The sequence below is a fragment of the Mixophyes fleayi genome, chromosome 6 (genome assembly GCF_038048845.1).
Source record: "Mixophyes fleayi isolate aMixFle1 chromosome 6, aMixFle1.hap1, whole genome shotgun sequence".
NCBI classification, from domain to species: domain Eukaryota; kingdom Metazoa; phylum Chordata; class Amphibia; order Anura; family Limnodynastidae; genus Mixophyes; species Mixophyes fleayi.
The window spans coordinates 214,479,755-214,503,962 of record NC_134407.1 but is presented as its reverse complement, the minus strand read 5'-3'; the positions used below and the strand labels follow the sequence as shown (position 1 = coordinate 214,503,962).

General features: G+C 42.0%; 2 protein-coding genes across 13 annotated transcripts in view; both read left to right on the top strand.

Moving 5' to 3' along the window:
- The window catches only part of LOC142159899 (uncharacterized), a 335,145-nt gene extending 311,405 nt beyond the window's left edge, over positions 1 to 23,740 (top strand). The window contains exon 2 of the mRNA XM_075214758.1: positions 18,110 to 23,740. Within this exon, the coding sequence (XP_075070859.1) occupies positions 18,110 to 19,602 (1,493 nt within the window). The 3' untranslated portion in view covers positions 19,603 to 23,740. The remainder of the gene's footprint in view (positions 1 to 18,109) is intronic.
- The window catches only part of LOC142159778 (uncharacterized), a 627,000-nt gene that overhangs the window by 329,210 nt on the left and 273,582 nt on the right, over positions 1 to 24,208 (top strand). Inside the window, exons 1-3 of one of the 12 annotated variants that reach the window (XM_075214474.1) lie at positions 2,467 to 2,777; positions 2,895 to 2,992; positions 3,163 to 3,274. The exons of the other annotated variants lie outside the window; for them this stretch is intronic. Coding sequence (XP_075070575.1) covers positions 2,693 to 2,777; positions 2,895 to 2,992; positions 3,163 to 3,274 — 295 coding nt within the window. The 5' untranslated portion in view covers positions 2,467 to 2,692. Of the gene's footprint in view, positions 1 to 2,466; positions 2,778 to 2,894; positions 2,993 to 3,162; positions 3,275 to 24,208 lie in introns of those variants that run through there. 12 annotated transcript variants of the gene reach the window in all.

Here is a 24,208-nt window from a genome sequence, read left to right as displayed (position 1 = left end):
TATGCAGGTGGAGCAGACTCTGGTGCCGTGTTATTATTATACAGGTGGAGCAGACTGGTGCCGTGTTATTATTATACAGGTGTAGCAGACTCTGGTGCTGTGTTATTGTTATACAGGTGGAGCAGACTCTGGTGCCGTGTTATTATTATACAGGTGGAGCAGACTCTGGTGCTGTGTTATTGTTATACAGGTGGAGCAGACTCTGGTGCCGTGTTATTATTATACAGGTGGAGCAGACTCTGGTGCCATGTTATTATTATGCAGGTGGAGCAGACTCTGGTGTCGTGTTATTATTATACAGGTGGAGCAGACTGTGGTGCCGTGTTATTATTATACAGGTGTAGCAGACTCTGGTGCTGTGTTATTGTTATACAGGTGGAGCAGACTCTGGTGCCGTGTTATTATTATACAGGTGGAGCAGACTCTAGTGCCATGTTATTATTATACAGGTGTAGCAGACTCTGGTGCTGTGTTATTGTTATACAGGTGGAGCAGACTCTGGTGCCGTGTTATTATTATACAGGTAGAGCAGACTCTGGTGCCGTGTTATTATTATACAGGTGGAGCAGACTCTGGTGCTGTGTTATTATACAGGTGGTGCAGACTCTGGTGCCGTGTTATTATTATACAGGTGGAGCAGACTCTTGTGTCGTGTTATTATACAGGTGGAGCAGACTCTGGTGCCATGTTATTATTATGCAGGTGGAGCAGACTCTGGTGCCATGTTATTAGTATACAGGTGGTGCAGACTCTGGTGCCGTGTTATTATTGTACAGGTGGAGCAGACTCTTGTGTCGTGTTATTATACAGGTGGAGCAGACTCTGGTGCCATGTTATTATTATGCAGGTGGAGCAGACTCTGGTGTCGTGTTATTATTATACAGGTGGAGCAGACTGTGGTGCCGTGTTATTATTATACAGATGGAGCAGACTCTGGTGCCATGTTATTATTATGCAGGTGGAGCAGACTCTGGTGCCGTGTTATTATTATACAGGTGGAGCAGACTGTGGTGCCGTGTTATTATTATACAGATGGAGCAGACTCTGGTGCCATGTTATTAGTATACAGGTGGAGCAGACTCTGGTGCCGTGTTATTATTTTACAGGTGGAGCAGACTCTGGTGCCATGTTATTATTATACAGGTGGAGCAGGCTGTGGTGCCGTGTTATTATTATACAGGTGGAGCAGACTCTGGTGCTGTGTTATTATTATACAGGTGGAGTAGACTCTGCTGTTGTGTTATTATTATATAGGTGGAGCAGACTCTGGTGCCGTGTTATTATTATACAGGTGGAGCAGACTCTGGTGCTGTTGTTATTATTATACAGGTGGAGTAGACTCCGGTGCCGTGTTAATATTATACATGTGGAGCAGACTCGGGCGCAGTGTTATTATTATACAGGTGGAGCAGACTCTGGCGCTGTGTTATTGTTATACAGGTGGAGCAGACTCTGGTGCCGTGTTATTATTATACAGGTGGAGCAGACTCTGCTGCTGTGTTATTATTATACAGGTGGAGCAGACTCGTGCCGTGTTATTGTTATACAGGTGGAGCAGACTCTGGTGCTGTGTTATTGTTATACAGGTGGAGCAGACTCTGGTGCCGTGTTATTATTATACAGGTGGAGCAGACTCTGGTGCCGTGTTATTGTTATACAGGTGGAGCAGACTCTGGTGATGTGTTATTATTACATGACAGGTGGAGCAGACTCTGTGCTGTGTTATTGTTATACAGGTGGAGCAGACTCTGGTGCTGTGTTATTATTATACAGGTGGAGCAGACTCTGGTGCCGTGTTATTATTATACAGGTGGAGCAGACTCTGGGGCCGTGTTATTATTATACAGGTGGAGTAGACTCTGGTGCCGTGTTGTTACTATTATGCAGGTGGAGCAGACTCTGGTGTCGTGTTATTATTATACTTTTGGAGCAGACTCTGGTGCTGTGTTATTATTATACAGGTGGAGCAGACTCCAGTGCTGTGTAATTATACAGGGGAGCAGACTCAGGTGCCGTGTTATTATTATACAGGTGGAGCAGGCTCCGGTGCTGTGTAATTATTATACAGGGGGAGCAGACTCGGGTGCCGTGTTATTATTATACAGGTGGAGCAGACTCCGGTGCGATGATATTATGCAGGTGGAGCAGACTCTGGCACAGTGTTATTATTATTATACAGGTGGAGCAGACTCCGGTGCCGTTTAATTATTATACAGGGGGAGCAGACTCAGGTGCCATGCTATTAATATACAGGGGGAGCAGACTCAGGTGCCGTGCTATTATTATACAGGGGGAGCAGACTCTGGTGCAGTGTTATTATTATACAGGTGGAGCAGACTCTGGTGCGATGATATTATACAGATGAAGCAGACTGGCACAGTGTTATTATTATACAGGTGGAGCAGACTCTGGTGACCTGGGGATTTGTCACTATGTGATGTGTCCTCTATGTAAGCCCCCTGTAGGGATAATAGTGATGAATCATCTGTAATTGTTATGTGAGGTGTCTCCAGACATCTGCAACATTATCTGTACATGTAGGGTGATATTATAGTATATTATATATTCCTTTCCTGTTATTGTCCTGTTTCTCCATATACATCACAGGTACATTTTATATAATTTCCCGGAGGACTCTGCTGCCAGCGGGCTGGTTATAATATTAAATAATATATAAACTGTCTTTCTCTCTATGGAGGAGTGGGACTATTTAGAAGGACACAAGGGTCTGTACAAGGACGTCATGATGGAGAATCACCAGCCCCTCACATCACTGGGTAAGATAAGACTTTAATTCATTGTAAAAGAGAGGGCAGTGATGAGGACCACCTATATACACATCATCTGATAATCACATATAAACAATGTATTCAGTCACTGTGTGTTTCCTACAGATGGATCCAGTAACAGAGATTCCCCAGAGAGATGTCTGCATCCTCTATATTCACAGGATGACACAGGGGTCACTCACAATATCCTACAGGACTGTCAGGTAGATGGAATTGAGGGTCTCACCAAATACTAAAATAATAAAGTGACCTTTCCCTCTCTGATTTGTAGAATAGCTTTGTGTTTTACACTGATAATCTTCTGCTTAATCTAAATTAATTAAATCAGGCATTATTGATGCTTGTTATTTTCATTGTTTTGTGGGTTAATTAGGGTTGTGACCTGATGGATATGAAAGTAGATGATACAATCAAAGAAGAAGAGACGTATGTGAGGGGTCATCAGCAGTGTAAGGAGGAGGAAACCCCTACAGATATCAGCACTAGTGAGTAATAAACACTAAAGACAGAAAAGTTACATTCTCCTTTGAAAGACCCATCAGAATAATCATATACACACAGGGCCTGATTCAGAGTTAGACGAACGCCCGTTTGTGTTATGTATCATTGTGACTGTCATTTATTGTAAAGGAGAGAGCAGTTATGAGGGTCATCTAGATACCCAGCATCTGATAATCGGATATAAACCATGGGTCTGATTCATTAGGCAATGCATACTGAGTGTGCGTTCGTTTTAAAGCGCATGTAAATCTGGTATAAGTATGTCCAAATTCACCACGGAGCGGATCTGAAGATACACGTGGTGATGTATACGGGTGTAGGTCTCCTCTACTACACAAGACAATAAAGGATAAGTCTAGTACCTATGGGGAATATAAATTCTGAAAAGAATACACAATAATATAGGTGTTAATAATACAATGTTAAAAAAAAAGTGTTCACCATCAATATATTTATTAGGGGTTCTTAATGCCCACTGTACATAAAATACATCTTTACATTTGCTCCTGATTGCAAACACATGTTTGAGCATGCATGCACAGCCGTCATCACTAGTAATCGGCACTTAGACTGCGTGTGCTTGATTTTGGCACGTCCTTACTGCGGGCATATGGCTGTTCCCTCCCTGAAATTATAGGCTGTAGTAAGTGTCCTTTAGAGCTTGATGATGAACGTTGCTGCGTTCTGTGGCGTATGGTACGGTTCTGGGAATGCACAGCAGTGTTCTCCCCAGGACCTATTTCCTGGGGGCTCCAAACTGCTGTTTTTACTTGCCAGCCGGCTCTTGGAGTCTAGCGGAACCACTGTTATAATAGGACAAACCATTGTTTGTCCTAGAATAATAGGCGCTGTTTGAACACTGCAACCACCATTCTGACCTGTCCTGGCAGGTGTGGGCAATAACCTTCATCATTTTTTATTATTATTATTATTACAAAGTCCCCACCTGACTACATCTTAATGTCACCCGGCTGGCATAAGTTTTTGTGGAGAACACTGCGCAGATTTTTTTTTTTGTAGATTACATTCACAAAATTTCCTTTTCCGTTGCTTAATAAATCGGGCTCCCTGTGTTCAGTCACTGTGTGTTTCCTACAGATGGATTCAGCAAGAGAAAAACCCCAGAAAGATGTCCCCGTCCTCTTTGTTCTCAGGAATATACAGAGAAAAATAACAGTATCCCACAGGAGTACCAGGTAATTGGGTATCAAGTAAAATAATTGAGGTTCTCACCAAATGCAAAATGACACTGAACTATATTATCTGTATATAAGCTGTGTGGATCTTATACACTGATATTCTTTTATTTAATGTCAGTTCCTTTAATTAGACATTAATAATTATGTTTATTGTTCAGAGGGTTATATAGGGTGTATATGTGGCTGAAATTAAAGTTGAAGTTATAGAGGAAGATAATGAGAATGTAAAACCAGAATGTGACAATTAATAAACATGACAGGCTGTGTATTACTCAGCTGAATGTACGTGTAATAACTGGATACATAAACTAAATATGTCCACCCTGCTCGCTCTCACTCCTCTGCAGCAGGATAACATGTTAGGGGGGAGGTGCTTCTCTATCTAAGGAGGAAGAGTTTGATTGACAGCTTGGCAGACTTTCTGTGCAGAAATACATTGTGTGATTTGGTTGATTCCTACACACAGGAGAGGGCAGTGAAGTAGATGAGGGAGAAGCAGCAAGTGTCTGTAATGGAGTGTGTGATACGATACAGGGTATATAGTATATAGTAGAATGTCTGGGTAACACTAAATTATGTATTTCCTATTTTTGGGACACTACTTAACCATGGTATTTAATTTACTTTATTTCTAAGCAGGCTGCTTGGGCAGAGACTATAGTGTTGTCTATGAGCTCACTGCTTGAGAGGCGGCATAACCGCTAGTTCAGCACTTCTCTTCCCACCTCTCATTCTCATGGCTCACCTGGTACCCAGAGAGGATAGTGAGAGTGTCAACGAGCATAGCGCTGGCTAAAGAGACTGCACTCCAGGAGCGGTGGCGCCTACAATACAGCCCCTGTCCCTTCAAATGTCTGGCTGGCTGTGGTCTACCCTGGCCTCCGGGTTCTGTATTGGAAAGGAAGAGCAGCACCTCCTGTGGCTGGGGAGAGATGTCAGTTGGGGCCCACCATCGGTTAAGCGCACACCTGGAAAGACATGAAGGGCGAACTGTGCTTTGGACAGCACCATGACTTGACTGGCCCATCTGTGGTGGTGCCTTTTCCCAGTGTAACACCTTCTCCTTTGGTGGGCTATTGCTGTGGAAAACCCACCAGAAATCAATCTGCTGATCAGTTCTGTGGTACAAGATATCTATCTCCTGTGCTTATGCTTTGCTACCAACTGTGATCTTGGGAATAGCTACTCGTAAACATTCTCGAGCTCAGAGTGGTTCTAAACCCTTTGCTGCAAGCTAGTTCCTTTGTTAGGGGCAGACCATCCAAATATAGTTGGACATCACCAAGTCTGTTGCGTTTATTGACCAGTAAGGGGGGACCAGTAGTCATCTGGCGATGAAGGAAACCTCCCAAGATATTCCGTTGGACGGAATGTTTTTTCCCAGTGATCCCTGCTTCGTTTATCCCAAGGGTGGACAATAGGGAGATGACTTCTTGAGCCAGCATGCTATTTATCCTGGGGATTGGTCCCTCCAGCTGGAGGTTTTCATCCAGAATGTGGAGAAGTGGAATCCACTGGAGGTTGATGTTATGACCTCATAGCTGAATCACAAAGTAGCTCTGTGCTGTGCAAGAACCAGGGATCCAAAGGATCCTAAAAGATGCCAGGATGGTCCTATGGAAGTACCAACTAGTATATCTTTTCCCTCTGATTCACATGCTTCATTGGGTACTAAAGAAGCTGAGATTGTCCCAGTACTTCTGGTAGCGTCAGACTGGCAGAGAAGATCGTGGTATGCCGTCATTCTAAGCATGTCAGTGGAACCACCATTGAGGGAGGAGTGCCCATTGTCCCACAAAGTCTTCACTCGGCTGGCTTTAACGGCATGAATGTGGAGGCCATGGTTTTTTGGCCGACTCAGAAAGCCCCTTAACTCAATCAGACTTTGATCTAGGCCAGGCAGCCGGCCTCCTCTAAAAATTACCACAGAGTGTGGAAAACCTATATAAACTGGTGTGAGAGAAAGGGCGTTCAGACTTCATCATTTAACTTGTCACATCTCTTCCCCTTCTTACAGGATGGCCTAGGCAGTGGCTTGCGATTAGCCTCTCTTAAAGCCCAAGTGTTGGCCATATCTCTCTTCCAGAGAAAACTGGAAAAAATTCCTAAGGTCCAGACCTTTCTTCACTTGGCTCTTCACATCCAACCGCTTTATGTTATGCCGGTAGTTCCGTAGATTCTCAACTTAGTCCTTTAGGTGCTACAGAAATAGCTGTTTGAGTGTCTTGAATCTGTTGTTCTTAAATTCCTCACCAAATGGTTGTGCACCAGGCTTTCTTACCAGCCCAAGGTGGTGTCTAATTTTCATCTAAATCAAGATACTGTTACGCCTCTCTGGGCCAGGGTCTAACATCTAGAAATGAAGAAACTCTTCACTTGCTGGATTTGGTTAGATTATTGAGGATTTATGTAGACAGAACTTCCTTGAATAGAACAGGTAGCGTCCTTGTTCTTTATGAGGCATAGAAGAGAGAATGGTCAGCAGCATAGAAGAAAGAATGGTCAGCAACAAAACAAACAGTGGTGAGATGGATTAGAGCCACGATCTGTCTGGCTCATATTTCAGAGGGAACTTCAGTTCGAGATGATATTACACAACCGCCATTTTAGTGAAGACTGCACTAATTATGTGGCACCGCCATTTTGGATGAGATAAAAGTATAATAAGTAGTTATAAGTACCCTTTTAATGAGTATTATCAGCCACCATTTTAGTGAAAACAATTTGGAACAACACCATCTTGTAAAAGATCACAAATATTTTAAGAATAGATCTACTGTAAATTAAAAAGGATAAAAGCCATTTTAATCAAATACCACTGGTCCAAGTAAAATCACCAGTGTACAGCTCATAACACTTAATATAGAATACAATACAGATGGGAGAAGGTCTTGGAGCTTGTGATGGATATAAACAATTATTCACCTAGAAATTTGTATATAGATAAAAAGTTTTTCCGTGTCCACCTTGATCCAAATAATTTTTTCCCTTTTTATCTTCAGAATTTACTCTCACATGACATGTAAAAAATATAATTCTATCATAGTGTAGTATGTGATCACTGTGTGACAGTGTTGATCTCTGATAGGTTTTGTAAATCAGAATCTCCAAGTGTTTTATTAAATGGATCCGAGAAACGACATATAAATCACAATTTTAATTAATATCACCAGAGGAGTATAATTCTAAATTTCCTCTTCTGTGAAATAAATCTTATCCGTCTTTACAATCAATACAAGGTTGGTATCGCAACGATCTAAAGGTAATATAATCACTCTATGAATATGAATCTCTTGTTAGTTCTTTCAGCACAATCCAAAATAGGTGTAGCCCAAAAAATCACCCGGATGTGGTTTATTTATCAGATGTTTAATACACCCATTAGCCTTCCTGGGTAATGTAATTAGCGGGAATAAAGGCATACAATATGATGGATAATAATATAATTAGTGTAGCAATCTATCTGAGCAGTAGGCTGCCGGCTTGAAGTTTATATTTTCGGCATGTACTTGTAATCTAATGTTCCACAGTCCACCAAATAATGTTACGTCTAATAAGCACAGTCCAGGTTAGCAAATACAAAATTGCAAATAAATACCGTTTGGACAAAACATCGTCACTTTCCTGGTGTAATGCAGCCTCCACAGTCTTTTTGTACCATACCCATTACCAACTTAATGGGTATGGTAAAGCCTTACAAAGTTTTATATATAGATCGATATATAGATAAAGGCATATTTATATTCCACGATAGGAAAGTCACCTGCACAAGGATAAACAAAGTCATTACAAAATGAACTTTCATATTACTGACACAACAAAGCTGTATAAAGGGGTTAATCTCCACTCATTAAATCTGACATTAATAATCTGTTATTTTATTGTTTTGTGGGTTATTTAGGGTGAAGAGCTGACTGATGGTAAAGTAGAAGATATAAAGGGAGAAGAAGAGACGTATGTGAGGGGTGATCAGCAGTGTAAGGAGGAGAAAATCCCTACAGATATCAGCACAGGTGAGTAATAAGAACTAAATGCAGAAATCTCCTATATTCTCCATGTTCAGTCACTACAACAATCTCTTGTTCTACACCCTCCTCTGTCAGCACAAACTAATGAGGAAACAGATCTGCCCAGTGGGGGAGTCAGGAACCATTAGCCTGTATTAGACCTCTGCTCTCCTCCTACTTTAGTGCTATGGATTGAGATTCAAATAAATAATATACAATGACATGAAACAGAAGATAAAGATGGATTTGCCCAAATAACCTTACATTCTAATAGGTGTGTGAAATTAATAATGAGGTGAAATAACAATTGCAGCTTACATTGGGGTATAAGTGTGGGGCTAATGTAAGGCAGAAGCATTATTTAATTGTAATTTAACTGTGAGCCATCAGCCAAGAGGTCTGACCAGTCTCCTCCCACACACTCCCTGGTGTTTCCTATATATCAAAGTTCAGGGTGTTTGAGTCTTTATTTACAGATCCCTGACCTGCCATAGTGATAGTTAGTCATTGATCAGTGGCAACACAGTGTTCTGCAGAGCCGGACAGTAGGGTAAGCAGGGCCTACACAATACAGGGATGTACAGGGCAGACAAAATAAATAGACATGAAAACACAGGATAGGTGCTCAGGAGAGAGGGCCCTGCTCCTGAGAGCTTAGATGCTCTCCTTCCTCTTGTGTTCTATCCCACCCTCTCTTGTCCACCATTGAGTCATTCTCTTACCCTACGTCATGGCAGACTTATCAAAAACGATGATTAGATGAAGAGCAAAAATAAAGATTTAGATTTTCTACCATACATGATAGGATGCTGGACACACCGCTGATTATAGTCACAGTTATGTCTCTACGCCCCTCAGCAGGTCAACAGGTTTGAATGTTCTTTGGTCAGAAAATTGATCTTATGTTAAGTAAGCAACTTATGTGACGGAATGTACTTTCCTGAGCAAAGCTAGGTTCATGCAAGTCAGTAATAAGCATTTAATGAGAACAGCTAAACACAGGGACTTTGCCGTAAACTGGTCAGTTGCAATATGTGAAACTAACAATCCCTGTTTTTTATATAGAAATGTTTGGTGAGTGTAGAGTGTCCATGTTTTTTTGATTATACAATGTGGTAGTCCCCTCTTGCACCCCACTTTTTAATCGGCATCCTTTTTTTTTGTTTTTTTGTTTTTTTTCCCCTCAATCCACCCAGTTTTCTTATCATTAAAACAACACACTGCAGCACCATGATGGGTGGGACAGGTAGTGGCCCTAGTTGTCCACCATAAAAAAGCATAAGGTTTGGTGAGGTCTTCCTCCTGGGGAAGTGGCTAGAATAATCAGGGGGTAAAGTCTATTCCATTGTAATTTAACTTTTATCTCTTGTCTGCAAAACATACATTTAATTATCGTCCGGACAAACTTAACACATAACTAATATAATATCTAAAGCAGAGATTATTATTATTAATTTTTATTTATAGGGCGCCACTAGGTATCCGTAGCGCCGTACAGGGACAGACAGAAACACGATACAGGGTGAGACAGCACAGTACAGTTAACAGAAATCACAGTAACTCAGAAGCTCAATGAACAGCTAGATTAGAGGTGAGAGCCCCCAGCGGGGTAGAGACAGGGGCCGGAGGACCTCGCGGAGGAGACAAGGAGCTGGAGAGCAGAGTTAAGGTGGTGGAGAACAGAAGGAGAGGAGGCCCTGCTCGAAGGAGCGTACAATCTAAGGGGAGGGTAGGACGGACAGAGACACAATGGTAGGAGGAGGGAATGGGGATGACGGAGGCAGGGACGGAGGGGGGGGGGAGAGGAGAATGAAAAGGAGGGAAGTAGGAGGGGGACAGGAGAGGGAGGGGGGTAGGGGGAGACTGGTAGGAGGTCAATGGGTGGGGGACTGAAGGGCTTTAAGGAAGAGGTGGGTTTTTAAGGCCCGTTTGAAAAATATAGATTAAAAAATATATTGCATTAATCCTGTGATCATCGAACCTATACCTGTTGTTCCCACCCAGCAAATAGGCTCCCGTCCCTTCCAACCTATTGATCTAGTCTCCCTGTAGTTTCGACACCTTATCTATATGTAATCTAAGAACTATCCAGGACAATTGAATGCCCACTTCAGTGTGCCTTTCATTAACAGTTAAGTCAATTTGTCTTAAGGCTGTTTTTCCTGTTTCTTCATGTGAGTGCTATCAAAACTCACCTGAAGCAAATGTATGTTGGTACTTCATTGTTCTTCACGGATCAAGGGCCTTCTGGTGGGGGTGTGACTATGCAACCACTATAATTCACTCTACAGCAAGACCTGCCGCTCTGCTTTGGAGACTTAGAAGAGCGAACGGGGAACCTGCGTGTAATCCACAGGACCACTCTGCCACGGACACAACCCCTGGAGGTCTTCAGTTGCCTATCATTTTGCAGCACGTACTTCTACCCAGAGCACGTTCACTGACGATTGTATGCCTGAGTCTAATCTCCAGGTTTATGTTCTCTCATTCACACAACTGAAGTTGCCCAGTAACCATACCGGCCACAGCTGAATACTTGGCATAACAGTGCTGTTGTGGCCCGTACCCCACTAAGGGCCACAACACTGCACACCTCCAGTGGTGATCAGCATCCTAATGGAAGCCTTTTGAATTAACATGTAGGACAACCGACCCGAGTAGCACCCTAAGCAACAGATTGCTAGTTGGAGTCTATCTACAGATCCTGCAGGTCCAACCAACTGTGTAGTTGGACATGGCTAGTGACAAAATTAAGTCAACTTTTTTGGCTCCTCCAATTAAATTTCAACAGAAAACTAAGTGTGCGTCAAGCTCACCATTTACGTCAAGAGGCTTTCCTCCACCGGCCCGGACCCAGGAACAAGTGGACCCTCCTCCGCGTGCTCTCCTCCCCGATTTGGGATCCGATGGAGCATAGAACGCCCCATTAACAGCTTGTACTTTACGCCGATGCTAACTGCCCTACAGGCTGATTTGACTTCTCAGCTGAAGGTGGCTATTGGCGGCCTGAAAACTGTCATTTCTGAGCTTGGAGATCGCACGGACCATCTGGAGACAAAGATGGGGGAACTGGTTGCCTCCCATAGCGACCCTCTTTCCTCACACAATTCTCTTCAGAGTGAAGTTAACTTTCTGAAAGACAAAGTTGCAGACCTAGACTATTGCTCCCGAAGTAACAATTTCAAGATTAGAGGCATTCCGGAATCTGTCTCAAATACAGATATACAAGACTATGTTGTTCCACTGTTCAAGAAACTACTACCTCTCTGTGTACATTAAGGGCCTACTTATTGACCGTATACACCGCCTTCCAAGTCCTCTCTCTGTGCCAGGGAATGTCCCGAGAGACAATCTCCCCCGAGTACATTTTTTCCACATCAAGGAGGCCATACTTCAAGCGGCACGGGATCCGAGAAATGCAGGAGTGCTTAACGACCTGCAACTATTTCAAGACCTCTCCCCAACATCAACCAAAGACAAGTTCTCCACCCAATCACAACAGCATTGCGGGCAAATGACATATCCTACAGATGGGGCTTTCCGGTTAAGCTGCTGGTTCGACATGAAGACTCCATTTATCTCGTCCCTTGAAGCCGGCACTAAACTCTTAGAGGAATGGCACATACCTCTTCCTCCTAGACCTGCTGCAAGCAAGCCACCTGCTCAACCAGAATGGGCTCATGTTACTAAAGACTGAGGTTCACTGTTTTTGCTGAAGTCTATACAGCTTCTACCTCTAAGGTAGAAGTATAACTACTAGTAGTGTTAATGTTTGATGTATTACGTCCTAGGTTTTTGACATTCAAACCATGCTATGTTGCAATAGGCATACTTACAGGAGACGGAATGTCTGTATGTATCCAGTATTAGGGCTGCCAAGGCGCACTGCGCCTGCCCTTGGGGGACTGACCCCTCCCGTGGGCCGCTGCCATGATACCTTTCTGGACGTTTCGTAGCTTTGCAGGAGTTGGGGTGCCGCGCAAGGGGCCCTGGAGCCCCTGATGGATGCGCACTTCCCCCCCCTCACTGCTCACATTGTACTGACATACTACTGTAACCTGCAATATTTTAGTTTGATCACTTGTTAAATTGTTGCTCTATTGTTTCCCCCTCCTCCCCTTTTCCAGGTGCTCCGTGGGTGGGATCTTGCTCCACCACCCCTCTACATGATACCCAGTTTGCCACACACTTCCCTCTGTGACAAATCCTCTGACCCCGTTCCTCGGGTCAGTTTAGTTTTTTGGTTTTTTTTTTCCTCTTCTCCTCGTAAAATTTCCTCCCTGGACATTGACAGAACTGCAGGTTTTACTTTCTGTTAAATTAATGAAGCACTGTGACGGATACACAGAAGTTTGCGCCTTTGTCCCCCTTTCTTTCTACCTCTAAGTATCAGGTGGTGTGTTTTGCAAGAACTGACAAGTTTGCTATGTCTATGGCGATGACAATAGTGGAGACAGACTTCAACAGAGGTACCTCACAGTGTGTACACCAGGGGCGTGGTCAATAAACCCCACTGTGCTCGGAAAATTGATGTGATAGAAGTTAGCAATCCCATAACCTTTTTCTTCAAGCTCTCCGGGCCATTCTTCTTTAATACCATACTGCATCACACATGTAGGATAGCGCTACAGAGTTAGTTAGTGCCTTGCCTTAAAAATACACTAAGTCATGTTATTATGTATCTAGTAATCTTTATATTATACAAGCAACATAATTGCACACCGTCTCACAGTGTAATCATTCACACTCAGCATTGTAGCTGGAATCCCAGTAGTCTACCACAGGTCAAATTAATAACAAAAATTCTGTCAGTTTGATTTTCAGAAATGTATTAAATTATGCTCACACAAGGTTGGATGGTAAAATAATAAATCTATATTTTCAAACATTCAGCTAGTCAGAAGCAAACACAGGCTCATTTTATACTTGCTCACAACATCTCCAATCTCTACAACTTATAGAAACACACTTTTTAGTTTGTTTTTCAATTTGCAGCCAGTCACTTACATATGTCTGCATTTCTTTTGTTTATCTTTCAATAACCAGTACCTCTTAAACATATTCACAGTTCTCTGACAGGGATATGAAGCCTTATATCACATCTTAAAATACTTCACAGCAATCAGACTATGTTTGTAATACATCACATTACAATTATTATTGTGGGGAACGTGGGTCTCCCACCATAGTCATGAGACAGAGCAGTTTGATAACTACATCTGGTTAGAGCAGAGCCGTAACGAGGCCGGTGCGGGCGGTGCCACCGCCCCGGGCGCAGTCCCAAGGGGGCGCAGTGGCCGCCCGCACCGACTTCTGTGTGAGGAGTGAAAAGAAAAAAAAAAATTAAACAGACCTCAGATTCAGACTGCCTGCCGCCCGGCGCATCCAAGATGGCGGCCGGCACCCGGCTCCACCCCCTTCTGAACTCTGCCCTCTGCCTCAGCGTCTGATGTCATGACGTTGCTAGGCAGCAGAGGAGCAGAGAAGCAGAGAGGAGCCAGGCAGCGACGGCTGGACAGGAGGTAAGTTTCAAAGCAGGGGAAGGGGGATGTAAGCTTCAATTATGGAGGAGATGTAAGCTGCAATTATGGAGGAGATGTAAGCTGCAATTATGGAGGAGATGTAAGCTGCAATTATGGAGGGGAGGGGGGGATGTAAGCTGCAATTATGGATGGAGACGGGGGGGGGGGGAATGTAAGCTGCAATTATGGATGGAGGCAAGGGGAGGGGGAAAGTAAGCTGCAATTATGGATGGAGGCAAGGGGGGGGGGGATGTAAGCTGAAATTATGGAGGGAGGCAGGGGGGGAATGTAAGCTGCAATTATGGAGGGGGGAGGGGATGTATGCTGCTATTAGGGAGGGGGGGAATGTGTGCTGCTATTAGGGAGGGGAGGAATGTGTGCTGCATCTTGCTATTATGGAGGGGGGGATGCTGCTATGCTTTATGAGGGATGGGGTGGTATGCTGCCATAATGTGTGAGGGAAGGGGGGTATGTATTAATATAATGTGTGATATGAGGGTAGGGAGGTTGGGTGTCTTAGTACATGGGTGGGAGTTAGGCTATTAATTTAATGGTGACGTTTAGGTGGGGGCTAATTATTTAATGGGTACTAGTTTATTTGTGAGGTGCTGGTGGGTCAATTTAATTTATTGATGGGGCTTTTTAATTTAATGGTGGGGTCTATTAATTTCAGGTGAGGTATTTATCTGTATTGCAGTCACAAGAATGTTCTCTGTATAGTATGGTGGTCATAGAAATGCTCTCTGTATAGTATGGCTGTCATAGGAATGCTCTCTGTATAGTATGGCGGTCATAGGAATGCTCTCTGTATTGTATGGTGGTCATTGGAATGCTCTCTGTAAGGTATGGCGGTCATAGGAATGCTCTCTGTATAGTATGACGGTCATAGGAATGCTCTCTGTATAGTATGACGGTCATAGGAATGCTCTCTGTATAGTATGACGGTCATAGGAATGCTCTCTGTATAGTATGGAGGTCACAGGAATGCTCTCTGTATAGTATGGAGGTCACAGGAATGCTCTCTGTATAGTATGGAGGTCATAGGAATGCTCTCTGTATAGTATGGAGGTCACAGGAATGCTCTCTGTATAGTATGGAGGTCACAGGAATGCTCTCTGTATAGTATGGCGGTCACAGGAATGCTCTCTGTATAGTATGGAGGTCACAGGAATGCTCTCTGTAAGGTATGGCGGTCACAGGAATGCTCTCTGTAAGGTATGGCGGACACTAGGAGGCTCTTTATATTGTATGTGTGTGTGTACATGTGTGTGTATATATATATATTTTTTATGTAAGTGCACATCCACATTATTTATGTAATAAATGTATTGCTATACAGCATTACACTATGTGAGTTTCTTCCTCTCCATTATCCTGAATACTACTGATTGTATGAAGCATCTGCTATTCCCATGGGGTAATAAGGCTCAACTTGATTGGTGAAGATACCGGTTATACCTACAGATAAGCTTTAAAGATCTTTTATCTGGTACGCATATTATATTGGCACGGCGCTGGTGTTCTAGAGTGGTTCCTCATTTCCTTCTTCCTGTTGATCCACTATTATTACCTGAGTGTCTATACCTATTTAGTGGTTAAGATTCTGACTTTTGGTATACCTTTCTGTATTTTTATATACAGTATTATACTATTTGGCGCCCCCTCCCATTTGTTTTGTGTTATATATATATATATATATATATATATATTATATTTAGTGTGATGGTGACAAGGGGGCACAATGATAGAGATTGCTCCATGGCACGGTGTGATAAAGGAGAAACTGTTATGGAGAGCACAGTGGGATGAAGGGGCAGTGTGATACAGATGGTACCATTACATTTATGTTTTAATTTGTTTCAGTGAGTTTTATTTCAATAACCAATTAATTTTTTTATACAGCTAGCATGTGATAGCTGCATTTAAAGTACTTTGATTCTATGGAGGCTTATTACATAAAGATCCTTACAAAGCCAGACCAAGAATAATGGAGAGGGAGGGGGTTTCAGTGCGGTCTAGAACTTGTAAAGTGCTAGCCACGCCCCCACAGTAGGTTGACCACACCCACCCGACAATTGACACTCCCACTTAGATGGGGGGCGCCGATTCCCTGTCTCGCCCAGGGCACTAAAATGGCTAGTTACGGCACTGGGTTAGAGAGTCTCATAGAACAGTTACACATTTAGCACATTCTGCTATGTTGTGGCTTAACATAAAAACAAGAAAACTTTCAAAATAACTTTAAATAAATTGATACAACATTACTTATTCCATAATCATAAAAATAAGTTCTTAATCAAGTACTGAGTCATCTAATCCTTACCCCGATGGGTCCAGTTCAAGGCAAACGCCAAAGACTGGGAACAAACCCTTCACAGTGAATGACAGGTTATAATCTTATAATGCGGCCGGGAGGGTCAGAGAACATGAATGACCGGAGTCATTAAGGAGAGCAAAGCAACAAATAAAATGAGTAAATTGGCACTTTGTCAAAACCATGTTGCATTGGTGAGGGAGGTAAATTTAAAATGTGGGGATAAAATTATAGCTTGGGTAGGGCATGTCCTAGATCAACCTTACATTTCAGTGTAAAAATAAATCTATCAAGTGTTTGTGAGCTACATGGAAAAACAGCCAGTATTTTCCTTACATGCAAAATAATAAACTAATCTCTGTACTCTTTGCATTGAGACTTGGTTTGTCCAGGATCAAATTTACTCCCTTTTTTTTTTTTTTTTTGTTACCTTGCTCTCCTTAATGACTTAGGCCCCAAATGTTCTCTATGTCACCTATTCTTACATCTTGTGCATTGTATTTTGTGTTTAGGCTCGTGATTCTAGCTTGTCTTACTGTTATGCTTCCAGTCTGTCCTTCTTTTTTTGCCTGTTTTGTCGTATGTAAACTTTGTTATATATGCTCTTCTCCCCACTGTGTGGCGCTGCAGATTTATGTGGTGCCTTATAAATAAACAATAATAAATAATAATGGGAAAAGAACACAGCTGGGTCAAAAGGAGTGAGTATCTTATGATCCACGCTGTGCATTACCACATAGACATTACCTGTGACCCTCCCCCATGGGCAGTACCATATGTGAAGTTACCCGTATTTATCTAATAATAGTAAATTACTAGGCTCTATAGCAGAATATGGGGTATATTTACTAAACTGCGGGTTTGAAAAAGTGGAGATGTTGCCTATAGCAACCAATCAGATTATATCTGTCATTCTGTAGAATGCACTAAATAAATGAAAATTAGAATCTGATTGGTTGCTATAGGCAACATCTCCACTTTTTCAAACCCGCAGTTTAGTAAATATACCTCTGTGTTAATGATGACAATATGATAACTTAATTTTTGCATATTTGATGTGTGGCTGTTTGGTATTTGTTAACCACAGAATGTGCTCTGTGGGTCACTGGTGGATGTAATAGGGAATGAAGACAAAAGATGGGCAAAAACAATCGTTGCATTTATTTCCATAGTTCTTACATTAATTACCATTGTGTCTTTTTGTTTGGCTATCAATTAAATGTTATTTTCATCATATCACAATTGTTGGAGACGATGCAACATTTCTATTAATAAGCTTGGTGTCTGGTCCCATACTCTTTCCTCACTGTTTTAAGCCCCCCCTCCTGTTACGCTACACTTACACCGTTATAGCAGCAGCACATCTGCTTAGTTTTTCATCATCACTGCTAATTGCAGCGGCATCAGAGCCTAAGGGTGACCCTTTCCTATTGTCTGAAGCCCCTGGGATTCAGCTTGATGCTACTACGTATTGTCGTGATGATGAAACACTAAGTGGATGTGCTGCTCCTATAATGGCTTCTGTGTAAAAGTGGTAGAGAGGAGGAGGAGGAGGTGATGATGGTGGACTTGCTATCAAGTACTTCTGTAGAGTTTGGAAGGTCCCTGAATGCTGTGGTGGGAACCATGGCTTTTTTTGGTTAAAGCTGACAACCACACTCTCTGATAATAATACATAAGGAATTGATCGTGGGATTTATACTCTTGTTTCACAGAATTAATGGTGAGGGTAAAATAACATTTCATAAAGCTAACCACCATTCCTTTTCCCCAACAGAACTACATAAGGATCCATCTGATCGTATTAAGGAGGAATCGATCTCATGGGAAGGAGGACATCTCACAAACACTGATGGTTATGCAGATACTCATATTAAGGAAGAAACTATATCATGTGAAGAAAGAAATTTCCCACACACTGATATTTATACACCCACAGACAATACACAATATATATCTGCTTATATTAAGGAGGAATCTGACTCACGTGAACAAGGGAATCTCCTACCTGCTGACACTTATACACCCACAGATCATACACAATATACATCTACTCTTATTGAGGTGCAAATGGAATCTTCTTTAAATGGAGAAAAATGTTTGAATAACTTCAGCCGTGCAAGCTACCAGAGAAAAAATGTTAATGATAACGTTGAAGACAAATTTTGGTCTTGTTCTGAATGTGGGAAGTGTTTTACTAGGAAAAGAAACCTTCTTGTACATCAGAGGATTCACACAGGAGAGAAACAATATTCTTGCTCTGAATGTGGGAAATCATTTACTAGTAAATCACATTGCAATACACATCAAAGAATTCACACAGGAGAAAAACCATATTCTTGCTCTGAATGTGGGAAATCATTTAATAGTAAATCAGATTGCAATAAACATCAGAAAATTCACACAGGAGAAAAACCATATTCTTGCTCTAAATGTGGGAAATGTTTTAATCAGGAAGCATACCTTGTTCAACATCAGAAAATTCACACAGGTGAGAAACCATATTCTTGCTCAGAATGTGGGAAATCATTTAATAGAAAATCACACTGTAATACACATCAAAGAATTCACACAGGAGAAAAACCATATTCTTGCTCTGAATGTGAGAAATCATTTAAAAGTAAATCAGATTGCAATAAACATAAGAAAATTCACACAGGAGAAAAACCATATTCTTGCTCTGAATGTGGGAAATGTTTTATCAGTAAATCAAAGCTTATTACACATCAGAGAAGTCACACAGGAGAAAGACCATATTCTTGTTCTGTATGTGGAAACTGCTTTACAACTAATTGGATGCTTCTTAGTCATCAGAGATATCACACCACAAGTAAGCCGTACTCTTGCTCTGAGTGTGGTAAATGTTTCCCCATTAAATCAATTCTTGTGCATCATCAGAGAATTCATACAGGAGTGAAACCATATTCTTGTTCTGATTGTGGAAAAGGTTTTAGCAATAAAGCACATTGTAATATCCATGAGAGAATTCACACAGGAGAAAAACCATATTCGTGCTCTGAATGTGGAAAATCATTTAGTAGTAAATCATGTTGCAATACACATCAGAGAATTCACACAGGAGAAAAACCATATTCTTGCTCTGAATGTTGGAAATCATTTAATACTAAATCACAATGCAATACCCATCAGAGAATTCACACGGGCGAGAAACGATATTCTTGCTCTGAATGTGAGAAGGGTTTTACTTACAAAACATCCTTAATTAAACATGAAAGAAGTCACAAAGGAGAGGCCATACATTTGCTCTGAGTTTGGGAAACGTTTTGACCAGCAAATTCACATGAGTATACTTATACTTATTTTATGAGTTTGGGAAATATTCACTCAGGAAGTCGAGTTTTGTTGCACATCAAAATGTGACAGATGGTTTACTAGTAAAGCACTTTCTTATGCATCGTAGATGTCACACTGGAGGGAAACCATCCTTTTGTTCTAAATGTGGGAAATGCTTTAAAGTATTGTTTAGTGGCAGTCAGGTGCTGATGCTTAGCAGTAGCAGTTAAGGCAGAGATTCTGCAACCACATTTGCCAGCAGGGGGGGGAGGTTCCATTGTTTTGCCTGGGTGTGAGGTATGTGGTCTATTGCTTTGCACTGCCTATGTAGCTAGCCATCTTTCAGAAGGGGCTGAGCGGCTACCTACCCTCCTCTGCCCCCTCAGGGGTAACTTGAGAACAGATGCTTAATTTTTGGTAATGTACAGCTGTGGGTCTCGGGCTGTTGTACCACCAGATAAGCCAACCTGGGCACAAGGCCTGGTGAGGTTGGTACATCTCCTGTAGAGATTTTTGGACTCCGCCTCTGCAACTAATTCATAGAAGTACCAAACCCCTGCTTCTCTTCAGTCTTTGGAGGTTCAAGACTCTAAGGAGTTCTCTCAAGAGGAAAGTGAGTTGTCTGAAGGCTCTTACCCTTGAGTTTCCACATGTCCTGATTCCAAAAGTAAGTACAAAGGACTTTGTGTAAGCCATCAGGGAGACACTAGATAGTCAGGGCAGTGGGGAATCAAGGATGCCTGTCTATATGCTATGCGGAGTTCAATGAAACATACTTTCATTCCCTCTCTTCCCCTCAGTTGGAAGACGTTTTAGGTGAGGAATGGGTTAGCCTGATTGTGAGTTCAAATCTCCCCCAGGTGTCAATCCCCTTTTTATTTTCTCGCTCGCAAAGATACAGAGGGACGAAAAGCTCTGACTTGGGTATATGCACCCGTAGCTTGCCTCTCTAAGATCACCTCCATTCTGATTTGCTACCTTATGGAATAGCATGGATAGAATACCCTTAAGTCATTTACATGGCAACAGGGGCCACCCTTATATGCTTAGTAGCTTGGGTTAGCCAGTGGATCTGTGGTTGGTGCTATTGGCGGAAGGTCTGCAGCCTGGAATACCCCAAGCGGATTTCCTCATTTGGAGCATATGCAGGAGTCTTACGAATATCTGGGAGAAGCCACCATTGATGCAGAGTCCATAAATGACTATGGAGTATTTACCCTTCCCTGGAGAGATTTTTGTTTGGTCCTGAACTGAACAGGATTATTTATCTGGCCACAGGTAGAGAGATTTCCTTTCTTACTGTTCTTGCTTTAAGCGTAGGGGCTACAGGTTTCGTACTTTTCTTTACTCGGAGAGGGCGAGGAGTCAAACCTCCAGGGAATAACCTCTGCTCCTTGTGGAGTTCGACATAAGTAAACCTGTTTAGGCAGCCAAGTGTCAAAGCCCCAAACCTGCTGATAGCATGTCGACCAGATTACCTACTTGGGGGCTATAGTGGTGGATCCAGTCTCCTTTTATTAAAGGTGTGTTCCCACCACATATGCCTGGTTGTAAGGAACAGGAGTAATGGTTTTAGTCCCACAAAAGCAAGAGATATTGGATTTTTTTCCTTTTATCTCTTCCCATTCTAGACCTGTTATCCCTGGATATCCAACTTCGGATGGGCAAGTTCAGGATGGAGTCTTGGAGGACTCTAATCTTCAGCAGGGAGCAGGTTCATGGTGTTCTTGGACAGCAGGAATATGTACCTACATATCTTGGTGGAAGGAACACCAGTGCAAACCCAGATTCGCTGTGTGGTCCCATTTTTTTTAGTGTCGGCTATATATTTCGACTAGTCTTCCATGTCAAGGGTGTTGCCAGGGTGGTGCCTATCATGCCTACCAAGAAGATCTGCAGATCAAGGTGGGGCATCCTCCTAAGTTGTGGCAGGATCATGTTCAGGAGATGGCCCAGACCTTCGAATCTCAAACCAGCACAGGGTGGTCTTGACAGATGAACAAATTTCTCCTAGAGGGGGCTCATGAAGACCCTGTTTGATCAGACTGGTGTCTGTTTACTTTTGCTTAAAAGTCCTATGCCCAGATGGTCTTCTCCTTTAAGACGATGCACTTTGTATTTATGCACTCGAGGGAGTTTCAGAATGAGCTTATAGATCGAATTTCATCATCAGCTGAGCAAGTCATCTGACTGTCTAAGGCCGCGCTCATCTGTTGGCTGAAGGGTGACTCCCTTATTAAGGGGGCGCCTTTTCTACTTGGGATATGAACTATTGCCTATGGAAGTCAGTCTTGGAGACTGCCACTATTCATAGCACCTCCAGGGTCTTGGGACATCAGGGTATTCCGATATTTCAGATTTTCAATGCCCATGTCAGAGCACATCGTTCTGGTGAGGAAAGGCTGGTGAAATGCAATCAGACTATGACATTGCAGTGACATACCTCAATCATGAGGAATAACCAAAAGTGTCCTGTCCATGAGGAACCTGTGGGATCTTGCAATGAGCGTAACCTTCTATCCATTGTGGTACTCACTGTAGGGGTGGAATACTGGAATGCAGTTATTCTCTTGGACATTTTCATCAAGGCTGATGGTCTGTTGTGGCATCTGACTACAGGACCAGACCTGCTAGTTTAGATTTCTTTCTACTCCAGAGGGTCTTGGCTGGCTGGCTCACGGTTGCTGTGGTTCAGATCCAGCTCTGGGTTAGGATCCTGGTTTTGGCAAGGAATTAACTCAGGATGTGAAAGATGTATACCTCCTGGTGCAAAAAAAATTTGTTTCCTATCTTTTCTTTTTCTTTTTTATTTTTTTTATCAGTTTGGCCTGTTTACTTCTCTTCTTGGGAATCTGGTGCCCACACATTATGCTGTTTGTTCATTTCTTAATTTCCTTTTTATGGGTTTTTGTTCAAGTTTGTTGTTCTCTCCTCTCCCTTTTGTGCTGTAGTCCTAGTTCTTGGTTCTGTCCTCAGGGCTTTGTTAGAAAAAAATCTAAAATGTCCAGCTGGCCACCGGGGTAAAGAGGAGGAGGAGGTGATTTTGTTTTGGCTGTAAAGTTTTGCCTGCAAATTTAAAAGTGCCCAGGCTCCTGTTACTGCACTCTATAAGCCCAGAATATCCAGTGTTCCCCATTTAAGGATTAAATACATTAAGTACAAAAATCACATTTTACTACTTGTCCATATAGCAAATTTGGACCCAACTGTCACCTATACCACTCAACTGGATCCCTTTATTGTCAAAACCATATGCTTTGGTTGTGCTTCCCATTTTGGCCACTGCTGTGAACTTAACCAAAAACTCAGTCCTCCATGTACTCATTGTAAGTTTACTACAGTGAAAGCATTTCAATAAATGCCCTCTCAACTGTTTTATGCTGATCTTTCTTATGCCCACAAAACAACTTTGTGAATCTTTAACAGATACTTATATACCTCTATTAAACTATATGGGCCTGAGTCTTTAAGGAAACCATGGAAAAGGAGTAAATTTGCACCTTAACAAATCCATGTTGCATTGAAGGGGGAGATACATTTAAAATGTGGGGACAGATTTATAGTTGGCATAGTACGTGCCCTAGATCAACTTAATTTCATTATAAAAATAAAGCTATCAAATATTTGTGTGCTACATGAACAAGCAGCCAGTATTTTCCTTATGTGCAAAATAATTAACTAATTTGTACCCTTTGCATTGTAACATGGTTTGTCCAGGAGCAAATTTACTCTTTTTTTTTTGCTTTGCTCTCATATGAGATTTAATCTGCATAAAACCTGATCAATCAATAAAGAGAGTATGAATAAACACATTTGTAATTTACTTACACATCATAATTCATGCAGGTGATAAACCTAGTTGTTATACACTTGTGCAGAATGTGGGAAATGTTTTACTTGTAGGTCCGTTGTTTTTAGACATCAGACATTCCACATAGGAGAGAACGAAATTTATGCTCCTAATGAGTTCTGTGAACAAATGCAAACTATGTACATATGACAAAATCCAAAGGTAGACAACATATCTGTTATTATAGAGATATAGCTTAATGTCAAAGTTTTGCTCTGCCAAATATTGATACCTTAAATAAAACTTTACATGTAAGTTCATTCAGCTGCTATTCTTGATCTCATTTACTTGTGAGTAAAGTAACTCATGGTATCAGTGTATATGATAAATGCTGTATACATTTGGTTGTACCAAAACTTCTTGGAACGTTCTCTATCTTTGTGCAGCATAGGGGGACACAGCATTGTGAATCTGACAGTATAAAATGTGAAGTGGAGGGCATATAGGGACTGATTTTAGAATTGAAATAAAGTGTATTTGTACATTGTAAAGAAGCGTCTTGGTGCAAAATTGATGCACTGTGCATAACTTGCGTCATATTTTGCTTGTATCTTACACTTACGGCCCCTAGCACTTGAAGAGGTGGTTTAGGTGCATTAACGTGCAAGTGCAGAACAGTAAGGATGTGGAGCCACAAACGAAGCACGCCCTTTGTAGAACTTGACATTCATTAGATATGAAATGTACATTTTGCACTTACATGACCAAATGCAAGTTATGATTTTGAAGATG